The sequence below is a fragment of the Oncorhynchus clarkii genome, chromosome 21, assembly GCF_045791955.1.
Source record: "Oncorhynchus clarkii lewisi isolate Uvic-CL-2024 chromosome 21, UVic_Ocla_1.0, whole genome shotgun sequence".
Taxonomy (NCBI): Eukaryota; Metazoa; Chordata; class Actinopteri; order Salmoniformes; family Salmonidae; genus Oncorhynchus; species Oncorhynchus clarkii.
In genome coordinates this window covers 11,976,523-11,995,965 of record NC_092167.1, presented here as the reverse complement: position 1 = coordinate 11,995,965, position 19,443 = coordinate 11,976,523, and the positions used below count along the sequence as shown (strand labels likewise).

The 19,443-nt window shown below is 40.6% G+C and overlaps 3 gene segments (V, D, J or C); 1 reads left to right on the top strand and 2 right to left on the bottom strand.

Annotated features, from left to right (window-relative positions):
* Positions 1-6,219: 6,219 nt before the first annotated feature.
* Positions 6,220-7,888, bottom strand: LOC139378575 (Ig kappa chain C region, B allele-like). The segment is given in 2 exon segments: positions 6,220-6,722; positions 7,680-7,888. Coding segments are annotated over 2 exon segments (402 nt in total).
* A 705-nt stretch (positions 7,889-8,593) lies between these two features.
* Positions 8,594-16,503, top strand: LOC139378579 (Ig kappa chain V region 3547-like). The segment is given in 2 exon segments: positions 8,594-8,666; positions 16,166-16,503. Coding segments are annotated over 2 exon segments (411 nt in total).
* On the bottom strand, positions 11,006-12,183 carry LOC139378577 (Ig kappa-b4 chain C region-like). The segment is given in 2 exon segments: positions 11,006-11,594; positions 12,152-12,183. A coding segment is annotated over 1 exon segment (243 nt).
* Positions 16,504-19,443: the final 2,940 nt, after the last annotated feature.

The following is a 19,443-nucleotide window of genomic DNA, read 5'->3' as shown; positions in this document are numbered from 1 at the left end:
TCCTGGGGTGTGGCTGTCATAGGAAAGTGTGTAAACAATTGAACCAGTTTAACCTATTCTTTACAGGCCCATGTGAATTTAACAATCCAAGGATTTAGCCAATTAGATGTCCAAAATCTGAAAGCAGTTGTCAGCCGACATGAGTTTGCTTTAGATTATCTTTTGGCGAAGGAAGGAGGACACTAACGTACAAGATAATATTGATCCTGAAAATTTTGTTATTCTCCTCCCTGACTCCTCTGAGAATATGACTGCAATAATTGACAAGATTGCTGATCTTAGTAAAACTCTCAAAATCAGAAAAATCTGTTTTTGACCAAATTGGTGACTGGTTTAATGCTAAATTTGGAAATGTGATGGGAAAAGTTATGTTGACTTTGTTTTCATTGTTTACTCCTATACATGTAGGAGGTTTGATGATTTTGGTTACTGTTTAAATGTGTAAGAAAATGACTGTAACTGCTCTTGAACATGCTGGAATGATGGTGTTGGTGGAAGCTGATACAAATCGTGCTGAAGGGGATACTGGGGTATTTCTGGTTTCTCTTAAAACCTCTTAGAGCTACCCCCCTACTTTTTTCAATTTCCGCCTGAAGACATACCCAAATCTAACTGCCTGTAGTTCAGGCACAGAACCAAGGATATGCATATTCTTGGTACCATTTGAAAGAAAACACTCTGAAGTTTGTGTAAATGTGAATTGAATGTAGGAGAATATAACACAATATATCTGGTTTAGATAATACAATGAAAAAAACATACGTTTTTTGATTTTTTATTGTTGTATCATCTTTAAAATGAACAAGATAAACAAACATTCAGATAGGATGATGGGGACATTTTCAGTGAAAAACATAAGAGGGCAATAGTACTTGTGCAAGTTTCAGAATGATAACTTCCAAAATGAGTGTGCTACATGACAGTCACCCAGGTGTCCCACACAAGTAGCCCAAATGTACCCAAGTGGCCAAATTGGTGAAGTTATACATTTTGAATGGAATAACTATATACAAAATACCAAAATGGTTTTCTAATACCCCCCCCCCCCCCCAAATGGAGAAAAAACATGAAGAAAAAAAATATACATTTACAAAATAACACTTTCAATATTTGGAAGACCCTCAGTCCTCTACACAATATTGTGCTGCTGATGCCAGGTGCCATAGCAGTCTCTTTCTGCTGTAAAGCAGAGGGTCACCAAGCATGTGGTGCAGGTGATGGGGGACTTCATTTTGCAAAGAACACAGCGACGCCTCCATGCTGTGCCCTTTTCCCATGATGTCAAGCAAAGAGGCACTGAGTTTGAAGGTAGCCCTTGAAATACATCCACAGGTACATCTCCTATTGACACAAATTATATCAATTAGCCTACCAGAAGCTTCTAAAGCCATGACATCATTTACTGTAATTTTCCAAGCTGTTTAAAGGCATAGTCAACTTAGTGTATGTACACTTCTGATCCACTGGAATTGTGATATAGTAAGTTATAAGTGAAATAATCTGTCTGTTAACAATTGTTGGAAAAATTACTTATGTCATTGTAACGCTCGTCCTCTTCTTCTGATGAGGAGTAAGAGAGATCGGACCAATTTGCAGCGTGGTAAGTGTCCCTTTTAATAAGTCAAACTGAACACTACAAAATACAAAATGAAACAAACGAAACAGTCCCGTGTGGTACTAACACGGAAAATAATCACCCATGAAACACAATAGAAAACAGGCTACCTAAATATGGTTCTCAATCAGGGACAACGATTGACAGCTGCCTCTGATTGAGAACCATACCAGGCCAAACACAGAAATAGCAAATCATAGAAAAACTAGTTTTAATCACTCCAACATAAGTGTATGTAAACTTGCGATTTCAACTGTATATGTTATGGAAAGCAACTGTTTAGCAGTGTGAGTTCTGAGAGCAGATCTTAGAGGTTCATTTTTTATTATTGCTACATAAGGTTGATGGTATGTGGACAATTCTCTCACTTCGGTGACTCTGCCCTCTACCAATGTGTCCACAGACATTATTAAAAAGAAACGGCCTGAAAGTCTTTCCTGTGGAGAAGATAACATCTCATAACGTTGTTCAATTGCATGGTTACATTTTATTTTAATGAGAGAATACAAAAATGGACTTACTTTACAGCACCAGTTTTGTGCCGCTTCCAAAAGTCCACCGCAGTGATTCACGCTGGTGAAGTCCTTCAAATAAGTAGTTTATGTATCGGGGGGCTAGGGTCAGTTTGTTATATATGGAGTACTTCTCCTGTCCTGTGTGAATTTAATTATGCTCTCTCTAATTCTCTCTTTCTCTCTTTCTTTCTCTTTCTCGGAGGACCTGAGCCCTAGGACCATGCCTCAGGACAACCTGGCATAATGACTCCTTGCTGTCCCCAGTCCACCTGGCCGTACTGCTGCTCCAATTTCAACTGTTCTGCCTGCGGCTATGGAATCCTGACCTGTTCACCGGACATGCTACCTGTCCCAGACCTGTTTTCAACTCTCTAGAGACAGCAGGAGTGGTACAGATACTCTTAATGATCGGCTATGAAAAGCCAACTGACATTTACTCCTGAGGTGCTGACTTGCTGCACCCTCGACAACTACTGTGATTATTATTATTTGACCATGCTGGTCATTTATGAACATTTGAACATCTTGGTCTTGCTCTGTTATAATCTCCACCTGGCACAGCCAGAAGAGGACTGGCCACCCCTCATAGCCTGGTTCCTCTCTAGGTTTCTTCCTAGGTTCTGGCCTTTCTAGGGATTTTTTCCTAGCCACCTTGCTTCTACACCTGCATTGCTTGCTGTTTGGGGTTTTAGGCTGGGTTTCTGAACAGTACTTTGAGATATCAGCTCATGTACGAAGGGCTATATAAATACATTTGATTTGATGAGAGTGAGCACATTCACACACAGAGCACTCTCAGTACCACCTTAATAGACAACATGACCAAATGTTCTCTGAGATCTTAAATATTTCTGTTTCAGAATCCAGAGGACAGGTCGCTGGGACACCAGATTCCTGCAGTGGAAACTGTTCTCCCAGGACAGACAGTCTCTCTGAACTGTACAACCAGCAGTAATGTGTAGAACTATCTAGCCTGGTACCAACAGAAATCTGGAGGAGCTCATAAACTCCTTATTTACACTTCAGTCTGGGACTTCATCTAGATTGACCTCGTAGTGACTTCACTCTGACCATCAGTGCAGTCCAGGCTGAAGATGCAGGAGATTACTACTGTCAGAATTACCACATTAGTGGATTGTTCACACAGTGATACAGAGCCGTACAAAAACCTCCCTCAGTCAGACTGCACAGTGACTGTACTGATACAGCTGGGACCTTCTGCAGGTGATGAGGGGAGGAGATGATCCAGTACAAAGACACAGAACTTATAAGCATTTCTGAACTGAAAACACCCATAAGTCCAGACTACATACAGATTCCTTCCCTTCTGCAATGGCAAACAAACCTTTAATTAACATTTCAGGCAATAAGTTGAATGGACTCCATGTAAAAGAATGTCTCACATTATTTCAGAATAAATATCCCAGTCTCTGCAAGGTCCCCCAGTGAGTTTCTAGCAAAGATTCAACCATATTTATTGAGATGAAATAACATGATCATAACCCATCAAAACAACCTGAGGTTCTGTCATAGAAGAGACAGTGACATGGACCACTGGTGTAGTGAAGTCAACTTTGAATATGTTTAGAAAGCATCATTCAGATCATTCAGATCACCCCAGCTAAACCTGGGCAATTTGGGCCAATTGTGCACCGCCTGATGGGACTACCAATCATGGCCAGATGAGATGCAGCCTGGATTTCAACCATGTACTGCAATGACACCTCTTGCATTGAGATGCAGTGTCTTAGGCCACTGCGCCACTCGGGAGCCTGAGTGGTGCACAGAAGTAAAGAAAAAGAAGGTGATGGTACATCAGCATCAGCATCACCCCCTAGATACAATCCCCATATACACCTCACAACCAGACCTCACAACCAGATATTGATGTGATCATCTAGCATTATATTAACTATTTTGGAGGAGGTTACTGAAGGTTAGATCTGTGGGTAAGACATGGTGCTGGGTTCAGGCATTAGATATATCTACATAATGTATAATATCCATTTTATCTGTCATAGATTACATGTTGAAATATCTGTTACTGTACCCTCCCTGAATCCACCATGAAGGTTCAAACCAGTCCACTCCCTCCCATCTGGCCCAGTCCATGGTCTTTTAGGCAGTAAAACAGGTCAACTGCTAGACTGGTAGCTGTAAGAGTGAAACAGATTTGCATAGACAGGGCTGGGTGGTTCTGCTTGTCCCAGAATAGAGCAGCACTGTCACCAGATGTTCACTCTGTTCCCAGGGGGTTGGAGGTAGAGAAGACCAGGGGGGAAATAATGGAAAAGTGTAGACCACACATTATTGAAAACAATTGCTAAAACATCTAATATAATAAAATCACGTTAGGAATGAAACATTATAGATACATTGCATTCGGTAAGTATTCAAACCCTTTACTCTGTACTTTGTTGAAGCACCTTTGGCAGCGATTACAGCTCCGAGTCTTCTTAGGTATGACGCTACAAGCTTGGCACACCTGTATTTGGAGAATTTCTCCCATTGTTCTCTGCAGATCCTCTCAAGCTCTGTCAGGTTGGATGGGGAGCATCACTGCACAGCTATTTTCAGGTCTCTCCAGAGATGTTCGATCGGGTTCAAGCTCTGGCTGGGCCACTCAAGGACATTCAGAGACTTGTCCCGAAGCCACTCCTGCATTGTCTTAGCTGTGTGCTTAGGGTCGTTGTCCTGTTGAAAGGTGAAACTCAGTCTGAGGTCCTGTATGCTCTGGCAAAGGTTTTCAACAAGGATATTTATGGATCTTTGCTCCGTTCATCTTTCCCTTGATCCTGACTAGTTTCCCAGTCCCTGCCTCTGAAAACCATCCCCACATCATGATGCTGCCACCACCATGCTTCACCGTAGGGATGGTGCCAGGTTTCCTCCAGACGTGACATATGGCAATCAGGCCAAAGAGTTCAGTCTTGGCATCATCAGACCAGAGAATCTTGTTGCTCATGGTCTGAGAGTCCTTTAGGTGCCTTTTGGCAAACTCCAAGTGTGCTGTTGTGCCTTTTACTGAGGAGTGGCTTCCGTCTGGTCACTCTACAATAAAGTCCTGATTGGTGGAGTGCTGCAGAGATGGTTGTCCTTCTGTAAGGTTCGCCCATCTCCACAGAGGAACTCTGGAGCTCTATCAGAGTAACCATCGGGTTCTTGGTCACCTCCCTGACCAAGGCCCTTCTCCCCCGATTGCTCAATTTGGCTGGGCAGGGAGCTCTAGGAAGAGTCTTGGTGGTTCCAAACTTCTTCCATTTAAGAATAATGGAGGCCACTGTGTTCTTGGGGACCTTCAATGCTGCAGAAATGTTTTAGTATCCTTCCCCAGATCTGTGCCTCGACACAATCCTGTCTCTAACGTAACAAAATGTGGAAAAAGGGAAGCAGTCTGAATACTTTCCGAATGCACTCTGTATGTTATGGAAAGTAACTGTTCAGCAGTGTGAGCTCTATGACGACCTTCCCACTCTGTCTGTCGAATTCTTTGCTCTTGTTTACCTTAATAGGATGTCGGTGGGCGGAGCTGGGAGGGTCGTCAGCAAAATGGGACACACCTGGGCCCGGGTGTGTCCCGGGATAAATACACCTTTTCCCCATTCATTGAGGAGACTCTCTCCATGCAGACACACTGTTGGATTTGGTTGTGGCCTTTTTGTGGACGTTGTGTTTGTTTGTTTGCTATGGCACCTTTCAACACCCCTCATTATCACCATCTATGCAGGCAACCACTCACTTACACTACTGATTACTGACTGCACACACCATTGTTCATTGTAAATAGTTTACTTTAGTTAATACATTTATTTTTGTTATTCCTTATTTCTACGTTGTCTCCCTTTTTGTTATGGGCTCTGAGCAGGTTCGTGACAGTTCTGAGAGCAGATCTTAGAGGTTTATTATCAAATATCACTAATTATTCTCACTGCTATTGGTGCTGCAGTCTAACAGGATCGTTCATTTGTAGAAATGATTGCAGAGTATTTGTTGAATCAGATGCCCTTTTATATAAATTAGTATCAAATTTGCTTCCTGTTCATGAGATAGTGATCACCGGAATGAACATTAAAGTAACTCTTGTGGTTATATTTCAATTAAAACAAGCTTTATTTGAACTCAGAAGCAAGATGACATTTACAACTTAATCACAAAATACTTCATTTTGGCACACATCACTCCTGAATTGATTCACTACTATACTGTAACATTCAGCTCTAAAACACAAATATGTGTGGACTCTCTAGCCTCCTACAATGGCTTCTCCGGTCCCTAGACACTACAGTGACTTTTCCGGAAGGCGGCCGAATCACTGGTGTCTTCATGGGCGACCCTGCAGGTGTACACCTCTCCCTCTTCCCAGCGTGCCTTGCTCAGGGTCAGGGTGCTGCTGCGGCTGTAGTGGCCGCCCTTCTCTTCTTCTGTGGAGGTCAGGACCCCATCCTTCACCTCCTCCCCATCCACCTCCCAGCTCACCATCGCCCCCTGGGGGGAGTAGCCACTCAGCAGGCAGGCCAGTGTGGCCGAGCCCCCGAAGAGCTGCTCAGAGGACGGGGGGAGCAGAGACACTGTGGGTCTGATAGAGGGACCAGCTGGAAGAGAGGACAGAGGAGAGAGGAGGGTCAGATACTACTGCTACTACTGTATCATGGAATATATTAGGAGAGGAGAGGAGAGGAGAGGAGAGGAGAGGAGAGGAGAGGAGAGGAGAGGAGAGGAGAGGAGAGGAGAGGAGAGGCAGTACACACAGGATAAACAACTAGCTACAGTACTAAGGATAACAAAACACTTAATCTATAAAGATAAAGGCAAAAATAAACTCTGAAAATATTTTTAGACAAAGCAATCCATCAGATTAACATGTAACATGTATGTTACATTCATGCTCTACAGTATAGCCCACCAAGAGCAACAAAATACTAAGAGGGGGTTTCCTGGACACAGATGAAGCCTTGTCCTAGACTAAAAAACACTTTCAATGAAGATTATCCATTGAGCTTGCTTTTTAGTCCAGGACTAAGCTCAATGTGTTTGACAAACCGTCCCATAGTCTACAAAGACATGCAGTAAACAGATATTACATATTCAGATTTAATAATCGTATATACTATTAAAATTGTAAATCTACATGTAAATGTTGTCAAATCTACCCTGAGACACAAGCCAAAATGACCGCAAAGTACTTTTTAAAACTATAGAGGAGGTTCCCCTTTAAACCATGTCAGTGGTAACATCTACGATGAATAAAATACAAAGTGTTGCTTATAATATAGAAAAAGTAGTTGCTACAAATTGACAGAACAATGAGCTGACGTGCAATACTGTGTATCAAAATGTCCTCTTTTTAAATCACCTTAGAATATAAACTTGGTGGTACGTGAACAATTCTCTCACTTTGGTGACACTGCCATTTACCAATCTACCTATCTGTCCCCAGAAATCTCTATAGCCTTAAAGTATTTATTCTGGAGAAGATGATAACATCTCATAATGTTGTTCATAGTATGATTACATTTTGTTTTAATGAGAGAAGACAAAAATGTACTTACTTTTCAGCACTAGTTTTGTTCCGCTTCCAAAAGTCCACCACAACGATTCATAATGGTTAAGTCGCCATACAAAAACCTCCATCACACAAGAGTGGGCAGGCACCTTAACACACAGAGCACTCTCAGTCCCACCCTGAATACTGAAGTGCTAGTATAATACAATAATACCCAACAATGGCAAATCTTCAAAATCTGACTTAAAAGTATTTTTCTGTATAGACAGATAGCAATTTCTGTCAACTGTTTTATTATTGTTATTGTGTCAGGAAACTAAATACCACGTTAATCAGGTAATATACTTGGCCATTACAACAGATCAAAGATCTTTGACGAGTTTTGTTGTTACTGAGTTTTGCCTTTGCAGGGCAGAATAGGGACTGATAGTACTGAAGTACGAGTATAATACAATAGGGACTGATAGTACTGAAGTACAAATATAATACAATAGGGACTGATAGTACTGAACTACTAATATAATACAATAGGGACTGATAGTACTGAAGTACAAATATAATACAATAGGGACTGATAGTACTGAAGTACAAATATAACACAATAGGGACAGAGAGTACTGAACTACTAATATAATACAATAGGGACTGATAGTACTGAAGTACTGGAATAACGTATTAGGGACTGATAATCCTGGGTTATGAGTATAATCCACTGACACACTTAGATAATTACATGTTCCTCTTAGATCACTGATTTACAGTATAAGTTATTTATAACACAATAAAATATTCTGTATCTGCATAATCTGTATGTAGTTATATAGCTAACAGTTATGAATGTAGGTACTAGCAGTAAGACTATTTACATATGACAGTTTGCATTGGCAGCACTTGCTTCAGTGCTCTGGGAGTATTTATAACCCTGTGAGTTTAACACTTCATGACTGAGAGCTGTCCTTCATGACAACAGAACCCAAAACAACCATGACTTTTATCACCATCTTCATCTGGATATTTGCTCTCTGCTTTCAAGGTAATATATTTTACATACATTTACCCTGACTGTAGTTACTTAACCTTATTAAAGTAAATACCATTATGTTATTGTAAAGTCATTCTTTTGTGAAGCAATGAGCAAATTAATGCACGATTGAATGTTAATTACATTTATTTTTCAGAGTCCAGAGGCCAGGTCACAGTGACCCAGACTCCTGCAGTGAACGCTGTTTCAGTGGGTCACTCAGTCAGTCTCAGCTGTAAGACCAGCAGTGCAGTATACAGTGATACACATGGACAGAGGTTGGCCTGGTATCAACAGAAACTCGGAGAATCTCCTAAACTCCTTACATATTTCATTAGTACCCGTAACTCTGGGATACCATCTAGATTCAGTGGCAGTGGATCTGGGAGTGACTTCACTCTGACCATCAGTGGAGTCCAGGCTGAAGATACAGGAGATTACTACTGTCAGAGTTTACACTACCCCAACAGTGTCTGGGTGTTCACACAGTGATATAGAGCCATACAAAAACCTCCCTCAGATTTCACAGTGACTGCGCTAGTTGGGTTTGACTCCAGGTGCTGAGTGGGAAGAGACAGTGGCCGTGTCCAAATACCCATACTACCGTACTTGATAAGGTACATTTCAGGAAATGTTACATAACATAAACATACTGTTGATAAGTAGGCTAGGGTGTAATGGAATGTTTTGCCTTGTGTGGTAGGTTGTGTGGGTTTTGTCACTCTTATGTAGGTGTCATAACCAGCCATAAAATAAAGCAATATATATGTCACAATAGGTCAAAATATATGTGTTATGACCCCATTATGACAGGTTATAACAAGATATGTCAGCTGTTAGGTAATATGACATGGTTATGACCGTGTCATAGCATTATGATGCTAGGTGTCAAGTGAAGTGTTACCACACAATCCCTGTCTCAAGGTTTAAAAATCCTTCTTTAACCTGTCTCTTCCCCTTCATCTACACTGATTGAAGTGGATTTAACAAGTCATATGAATAAGGGATCGTAGCGTTCACCTGGTCAGTCTTTGTCATGGAAAGAGTAAACTGAGTGTATACCAGTAATGATGATAACATGTCAACTCATGCACCGTCACGTTAAAGCGTTCCTGAAGCAATAACAACCATGCGTCTCTAGATTGCATAAGTCTTCCTACGCTTTGTTATGGCAAACCTTAATTAGTTCATATGCAAACACTGCCTCAAATTGTCACAAAATATTTTGAATGGACTCCATCTGTGTGGAATAAGTGTCTCACATCATTTCAGAATTAAAAAAACCCAGTCTCGGGGGTGGTTGAATAGTGTTGAGGACTATTCAACCACCATGTCCTGACGGCCATGTCGAAACACATCAGAGTTTAAAATATTTTGTTTTATTGAACATGCTATCATAATAAAGGCATTTTAACTATATTAAGAGTGCCTTGGTTCTCCTAGGTTTTGATTAACAATTCAACCATGTATGTTGAGAAGATGATTGTAAACCCTTAAAACAACACCTTGTTCCTGCTACAACCTGATTAAATCTTCCAGCACCTTCCCAGTCTTTAATTGATTCCAGCAGAGGCATGTTTATCAATCAAGGCCATGATTGGCTGGACAATCAGCTCTCAACACTTTCAAAGTTCTGCTGCTCACACAGCTCTATTCAACTACAATTTCCCTGGGGGACCATGAAAGTCTGTTTGCATAGAGAGAACCCTTTGCATTGGCAGCACATGCTTCAGTGCTCTCGGAGGGTTTATAGCCCTGTGAGTTTAACACTTTCCCTCTGCTTTCAGGAAAAAGATGTTGAGCTCAGACAATGCACAGACATCCGTAACCAATTCTGAATTAGAATTTGATGTCAGTAACTGTCAATGTCTGTCTTTAGTAATACCCATTTTATATGTAATCTATTACATGGTAGTTTATTCATTGTAAGAATGTAAAACTAGTCCACCCACTCACATCTGGCCCAGTTCAGGCAGTGAAACTGAAACTAGACTGGTAGCAGTGGGAGTGAAACAGATTTACATAGACAGGGCTCAGTGGTTCTGCTTGTCCCAGAATAGAGCAGCACTGTCACCAGATGTTCACTCTGTTCACAGGGTGTTGGAGGTAGAGAAGACTCTCTCTACTCTACTCTATATCTTGAAGTAGTGTTTTTAGCTTCAAAGCACAGACCATAACATATTATATTGTGATGATATTAATTACTGGTCAATGATGATGTTACGCAAGGATAAGGTTTAGGCCTGACAGTTTTCAAATACACCATTAACCAGCCTAGCTGATTACATTTATTTTCCACAATATTACAAATATAGATATTATCATGTTCATTAATAGAAACAACACAAATATGCATTCCAAAAAGAAAACTTTATTTTAATCCATTATTACATGATCAAAGCATCAAAGCAAACATGATAGTGAATAAACGCAGATCACATCAAATCTAAAACGAACAAAATCTCATTCTACAGAATGGATTGACACAGAAACTCAAGCCAAGCCCCCTGTTAGTCTACACGAGAGTGATCACTAAATCAGAGAACAACTGATCTTAGAACAAAGAAAGTCAAAGCCGAGGAACCAACATCCTCTCTCCACAGGGGTGTGTGACTGAGGGGTTCTACCCAGAACAGTCAGCCCTCTTCAGGGTCTTGGTGACCGGAGTCTGGGATATCTGCTGGGCTTCACAGGTCACCTCTCCTGCCTTGGTCCACTCCTGGTAAGTGAGGGTCAGGGTGCTGCTCCAGCTATACAGACCGTCCTTTTCCTGGACCCTAGAACTGGCCTCCTGATTCTTGCTGTTGCCATCCACTTTCCATCTTATGGTCCAGTCTGAGGGGAAGCCCTTGTTGGCCAGACACATCAGTGTGGCTGTTGTTGTACTGGACAGCTCCTCACTAGAGGGGGGCAGGACGGTGAGGGTGGGGGAACTGTTACCTGAAAGAAACACAGCACATCATCTATATCAAAACACAGTACTTTGGAAATGACTTAATATGGAAGTTAGATTGCTAAATGACGTGAAGAAAACACAAACAGTTAAAAGATATAAAGTAGATTACAAGTATAAAGTATACAAGTATGACGTGTTTAACTTTAGCATTACTTTGTCATACAGATATTTTTTTAGGAACGTATCTGATCAGAATACTCATATTTGTAGTATTTTGCAGAATCAAAGAGGTTGGATATGAACATAACAGAGACCTTTTATGTTCACATTACCAATCAATCACAATGTGCTGATGACTACAAAAACAAATATTATAGTTATCGAAACAGAATAAAAGTTATATAGTCTGCAATCATACAAATAAAATAATAAATGCCTACAATTGAACATTTTGATTAAATCAGCTGTTGAAAGAAGACTCAGTCAAAATCAATATATAACAATATTTTTGGAAAGTAAAATATCTCAAATCGAAATGTTTTAATAGAGAATAAAGAGTTTAAGAAAAACAATGGAATCAGACAAACATCAAGAAACTTACTTCCAACATCTAGTCTGGTGCCGCTACCAAAAGTGTGCCACAGTGATACAACCCCTATTACTGCTCATACAGAAACCTAACACTCATTGGGAAAGCTGAATGCTTACATATTTCAGACTGTGGTTTAATTCATGAACTCATATGAATACTGGTCAAATATAATGTTATATTCTAAATTTGAAATAGTTTTTGGATTAAATGAAAAACACTACAATATTATTATAAAATATAAAGGTGTAAAACAAACCAAAAAATTGCTCAACATAAAGTCATACAGTTGACAGAGAAATTACAGTGATATCAAAAAGTGAAAAAAGTGGTTAATTGTGGTGTTTACTTACTTCCAACATCTAGTCTGGTGCCGCTACCAAAAGTCCACCACAGTGATACAACCCCTATTACTGCTGGTACAAAAACCTCTCTGTGCTGTGATGCTTCAGCTGTAACAGTGAAAATCCCTCATACAGAAAGAATCACACTAAACACAAATACCATTTAACATCTTTCGAGGTAAAATAAACACTTCACATGGGCTGTTTATACAATTCATAAAAAATATAAATTGTATCTCAAATCTAGATATTTGTCATTAGTCTTTCTTCTGTGTATCAGATTTCCTCTTAGGAACAGAACAGTCAGTGTTCAACATTAAATCCAGCATTTGTGTTCCTCCATTTTGTCCAGGAGAAAAAGTAACAGCAGTAATATTGATTCATGTTGTGTATATTCCCTGTTTATCTCAGATATATCTCCGGTTGTAAAGTCACAGAGAAGAGACACCACTACCAGAGGAATCTGATCAGCTTTAGTTTTGAGAAGGGTTCACAAACTGATTTGAGGAACTTATGTAAGAGTCCAAGCATGAGTGAACTGACAGTTCGGGCTGTATTCAATCTGTATTGCTGAAGCCTTTACATTTTAATCGGGCTTTAGCTGTGAACTTCAGCGATACGGATGGAATAGAAAAGTTGTCATATACAATATATTAGAGTAAAACGCATGATGTTTGTTGTTATAAAAGCTAACATGTGCAGGATAAAATACAGTTTTTAATGATAGGAGCCTACTTGGAAACTGAAATAGATTTAAAACATGAATATGCATATGCCCGCTAGAGTGTATAAACATTTGGGTTTAACACGTCATGACTGAGAGCTGTCCGTCATGACAACAGAACCCACAACAACCATGACTTTTATCATCATTTTCAGGCTCTGTTCAATTTGTATCGCTGAAGCACTACAGATTACACGATAGAAATGTGAAGATAATTTTCAATTGATCCAACATATTACATTTCCTTCACTTAGCAGAGGCTCTTATCCAGAGGGACTTACAGGAGCAATTAGAGTGAAGTGCCTTGCTCAAGGGCACATTGACAGATTTTTCACCAAGTCAAGTCAGGGACTTGAACCAGCAACCTATTAACCACTAGGCTACCTGCAGCCCCACATGCAGCTTTTACGGTGAAAGCAGTCTCCGCTAATGCAAGAACAGTGCTTTTAAAAGTCAATCACGCTGTAATGCTGAACTCCCGCGATACAGATTGAGTAGATTCCTTCATCTTGATGCTTGCCGTTTGAGTTCAAGGTAAAGTTGCTGTTAAATTCTAAAGCATATGATATTTCAGAAAACTGAACTTAAATGGAATCTGATCTTGACAATGTGTTATTCTTTTCTCAGTATCCAGAGGGCAGATCACTGTGACTCAGACTCCTGCAGGGAAAGCTGTCCTTTCAGGTCGTATACTGTAGTTATTCTCCACTGCTGTAAAACCAGCAGTAATCCATTTAAGGCCCTGTGCAGTCAAAATTCTGTTTTTTCCTGTGTTTTATATCATATTGAAAAACAGCTGATTAAACTAACATTGTAAAAGTGTGAAAAAAATGGATCAGTGTTATTTCCTGATAGTTCCTGGTTGAAAATGTGATGTACTGTACATACAGTACTTCTAATTAGCAGGTTTGCATTGGAGGGAGTTTCGGCTTTCCATGGGGACGTTACCATGTGGCAAATGGGTTAATACACCAGTAACAAAGAGAGTTCCAAATCTCTCTGCCAATAGCAGATAGTTTTCAGTTTTCGCCTCCCCACTCAGACCACTCTCAGACAGTCTTAGCTGCAGGTGCTGAGGGGGAGGACTTGACCAGTGATAGTGTTGAGGACTAGACCAGTGATAGTGTTAGGGACTAGACCAGTGATAGTGTTAGGGACTGTACCAGTGATAGCGTTGAGGACTAGACCAGTGATAATGTTGAGGACTAGACACAGTGATAGTGTTCAGGACTAGATACAGTGATAGTGTTCAGGACTAGACCAGTAATAATGTTGCGGACTAGACACAGTGATAGTGTTGAGGACTAGACACAGTGATAGTGTTGAGGACTAGACCAGTGATAGTGTTGAGGACTACACCAGTGATAGTGTTGAGGACTACACCAGTGATAGTGTTGAGGACTAGACAAGTGATGGTGTTGAGGACTAGACCAGTGATAGTGTTGAGGACTACACCAGTGATAGTGTTGAGGACTACACCAGTGATAGTGTTGAGGACTACACCAGTGATAGAGGACTACACCAGTGATAGTGTTGAGGACTAGACCAGTGATGGTGTTGAGGAATAGACCAGTGATAGTGTTGAGGACTAGACCAGTGATAGTGTTGAGGACTAGACCAGTGATGGTGTTGAGGACTAGACCAGTGATGGTGTTGAGGAATAGACCAGTGATGGTGTTGAGGACTACACCAGTGATAGTGTTGTGGACTAGACCAGTGATGGTGTTGAGGACTAGACCAGTGATGGTGTTGAGGAATAGACCAGTGATGGTGTTGAGGACTACACCAGTGATAGTGTTGTGGACTAGACCAGTGATAGTGTTGAGGACTAGACCAGTGATAGTGTTGAGGACTAGACCAGTGATAGTGTTGAGGACTAGACCAGTGATGGTGTTGAGGAATAGACCAGTGATGGTGTTGAGGACTACACCAGTGATGGTGTTGAGGAATAGACCAGTGATGGTGTTGAGGACTACACCAGTGATAGTGTTGTGGACTAGACCAGTGATAGTGTTGAGGACTAGACCAGTGATAGTGTTGAGGACTACAGTCTAGAGAGTATCATAGGTTTGTTCCCTTTATTATTTGACCAACCAACATCTTAAACTGAAAACAGTCACTCAGTGGATGATATACACTGAGTGGACAAAACATTAGGAACCTTCCATGACAGACTGACCAGGTCAATCCAGGTGAATGCTATGATCCAGTATTGATGTCACTTGTTAAATCCACTTAAATCGGGGTAGATGAAGGGGGGGACATAGGTTATAGAAGGATTATTAAGCCTTGAGACAATTAAGACAATTAAGACATGAATTGTATATGTGTGCCATTCAGAGAGTGAATGGGCAAGACAAAATATTGAAGTACCTTTTAATGGGGTATGATAGTAGGTGCCAGGCGCACCGGTTTGTGTGTTAAGAACTGCAATGATGCTGGGTTTTTCACATTCAACACTTTCCCGTGAATATCAAGAATGGTTTCCCTGTGGAAGGAACGCTTTTGACACCTTATGGAGTACATGACCCGACATGTTGAGGCTGTTCTGAGGGCAAAAGGGGGTGGAACTCAATATTAGGAAGGCATTCCTAATGTCTTGTACACTCAATGTATATCCCATATATTACCAAATGAGGCATACTCCAGGAGGCATATTTGCAGAGAGGACACTTTGCATTTGCAGCACATGCTCAGCGCTCTGGGAGTGTTTACAGCCCTGTGAGTTTAACACTTCATGACTGAGATCTGTCCTTCATGACAACAGAACCCACATCAACAATGACTTGTATCACCATCTTCATCTGGACATCTGCTTAACGTTTTCTGAATTTTGTTGTTGAAAAATGATTACATCTACACAACAGAAATGCGATCATTAATACTATTTCTATTAAGAACTGTTCATTAATATATGTAATATTTCATTCATAGAAATGTTTCTATTCTATTTTCCAGAATCCAGAGGACGTGTCACTGTGACTCAGACTCCTGCAGTGGAAAATGTTCTCCCAGGACAGACAGTCTCTCTGAACTGCAAAACCAGCAGTAATGTGAATGGTGCAGGAGGCTCCAATCCCATCCTAGCCTGGTACCACCAGAAACCCAGAGGAGCTCCTAAACTCCCTATTTACTATGCTAAAACCCTTCAGTCTGGGACTCCATCTAGATTCAGTGGCAGTGGATCTGGGAGTGACTTCACTCTGACCATCAGTGGAGTCCAGGCTGAAGATGCAGGAGATTACTACTGTCAGAGTTTACACTACCCCAACAGTGTCTGGGTGTTCACACAGTGATACAGAGCCATTCAAAAACCTCCCTCAGTCAGACTGCACAGTGACTGTACTGATACAGCTGGGACCTACTGCAGGTGCTGAGGGGGAAGAGACAGTGACATGGAAGATTGATCAGTAGAGGAGGTAAACTTTGAATATGGTTAGAAAGCATCATTCAAAACACATGTTCTCCATCATCGTCATCATCATCACCATCATCAGCATCATCATAATGTCATGGTTGTGACTCATTATATTTGCCACAGCCTGAAAGTGCACCTATAAACTTTTTTTTGATGCTATGAATCATATACAATACCAGTCCATATTCAAGTGAGGTGATGTTACATCAGCATCAGCCCCATTACATTAAATCCCTATATACACCTCACAACCAAATATTGATGTGATCATCTAGCATTATATTAACTATTTTGATGAGCAGGTTACTGACTGTTAGATCTGTGAATGAGACATGATGCTGGGTTCAGGCATAAGATATATCTACATTCATATCAATTTGATCTGTTATTAATCCTCCATCGAGGTTAAAACCAGTCCATTACCTCACATCTCACTCAGTCCAAGGTATTTCAGGCAATGAAACTGCTCAACTGCAATGGCATGGACAGGGCTGAGTGGTTCTGCTTGTCCCAGAATAGAGCAGCACAGTCACCAGATGTTCACTCTGTCCTCAAGGGGTTGGAAGTAGAGAAGACTCAATGACTATGTTGAAGCTGTGATACTTGTATTATTGTGTGCATCAAATTACTGTCTTTATAAATCTATAAATCAAGCAGGTCGAAAACATTCCAAAAACATGAATAGACCTCTCCTGTTAATCTGTTAACATTGTAGTATCTAGACCTCTCCTGTTAATCTGTTAACATTGTAGTATCTAGACCTCTCCTGTTAATCTGTTAACATTGTAGTATCTAGACCTCTCCTGTTAATCTGTTAACATTGTAGCATCTAGACCTCTCCTGTTAATCTGTTAACATTGTAGTATCTAGACCTCTCCTGTTAATCTGTTAACATTGTAGTATCTTGTGTTAGTATGGACTACTGGTTGAGGACAATATGGTTTTAAAGTGAGAACATAAATAACTAAGCAATGAGGTTTAGGTCTGATAGTCTGCAATGAAACTGTGAACCAGGCTTTATTAATATATTTATATATCATTCAACATTCAAGACTGCAGTCTAATTACTAAAATAGACAACACAAATATTTGCTCCAAAGGCAAATCTTTTTTTCACTTATTCATCAAAGCATCAAAGCAAACATCCCTACAATATCTAGTAGTAATAAAGAAGAATACATCAAATCTAACACTGATACAAACTAAGTCTACAGAGATGATTGACACATTGACTCAAGCAAAGCCCTCTGTCAGTCTACATGCCAGTGATCAATAAGACAGAAAACATCTGATCTCAGAACAGAGTCAAAGCAGAGGAACGAGCATCCTTTCTCCACAGGAGTGTGTGACTGAGGGCTCCTATCCAGAACAGTCAGCAATCTTCAGGGTCTTGGTGACTGTAGGCTGGGAGCCCTGTTGGGCCTCACAGATCACTGACACTGTCTTGGTCCACTCCTGGGCAGTGAGAGTCAGGGTGCTGCTGCAGCTGTACAGACCATCCTTCTCCAGGACCCCGGGACTGGCCTCCTGCTCCTTGCTTGTCCCATCCACTTTTCAGCTCACGGTTCAAATCAAATCAAATGTATTTATATAGCCCTTCGTACATCAGCTGATATCTCAAAGTGCTGTACAGAAACCCAGCCTAAAACCCCTAACAGAAAGCAATGCAGGTGTAGAAGCATGGTGGCTAGGAAAAACTCCCTAGAACGGTGGCTAGGAAATCCTCCCCCCAGTCTGAGGGGAAGCCCTTGTTGGCCAGACACATCAGTGTGGCTGTTGTTGTACTGGACAGCTCCTCACTAGAGGGGGGAGGATGGTGAGGGTGGGGACACTGTTACCTGGAACAAAGAACATGTCAACTTCATCAACTATGGCTAAAAGATTTATGAAAGCAGTACACATCAAAATAAATGTATTTAGAAATGCACTCTAAATATGAATGGACAAGTTAGATTGGTGAAAGGTTGTAAAGAAAACACAAAACATAACATCTACTAAGTGGTTAACTTTAGCGTTACTAGTATGTCATACAGGTATTTTAGGAATGTGTCTGATCAGAACACTCTGAAAATCTACAGTATTTGCAGAATCGAAGAGGTTGAACACAAACATAACTGAGATTCTTTCACAATGCAACAATGACTACAGTAAACCACACTTCAAGGGTTATAAAGTTTGCAATCATACAAGTCACACATACAAATAAACCTTAAATTGTAGGTTTATTTGTATGTCTAAATTGTATGAGGGTCTTTGTCTTGGTGACCTTGATTTAATAAAATGTTGTTTGAAAGCAGGATCAGTCAGCGGCAATAGAAAAAAAAACATTTTTAGAAAGTAAAGTATCTAAAATAACAGTATTTTTATAGAGACAGCGTTTAAGAAAGTTAAATACATATTTCTTTATTCGAAAGAAAAATCAAGAGATCTTGTTACTTACTTCCAACATCAAGTCTGGTGCCTCTACCAAAAGTGTCCCACGGTGATACAATCCCTATCACTGCTGGTAAAAAAACCTCCTGACCATTGGTCAAGCTGAAGTTCTTTAGACTGTGTGTCACGTTCTGACCCTAGTTCTTGTGTTATTTGTTTGTTTTCGTTGGTCAAGACGTGAGTTTGGTGGGCATTCTATGTTTTGTGTTTCTAGGTTGGTTTTCTGTGTTCGGCCTAGTATGGTTCTCAATCAGAGGCAGGTGTCGTTAGTTGTCTCTGATTGAGAATCATACTTAGGTAGCCTGGGTTTCACTGTTGTTTTGTGGGTGATTGTTTCCGTGTCTGTTCGCCACACTGTACTGTTTCGGTTTTGTTCACGTTTATT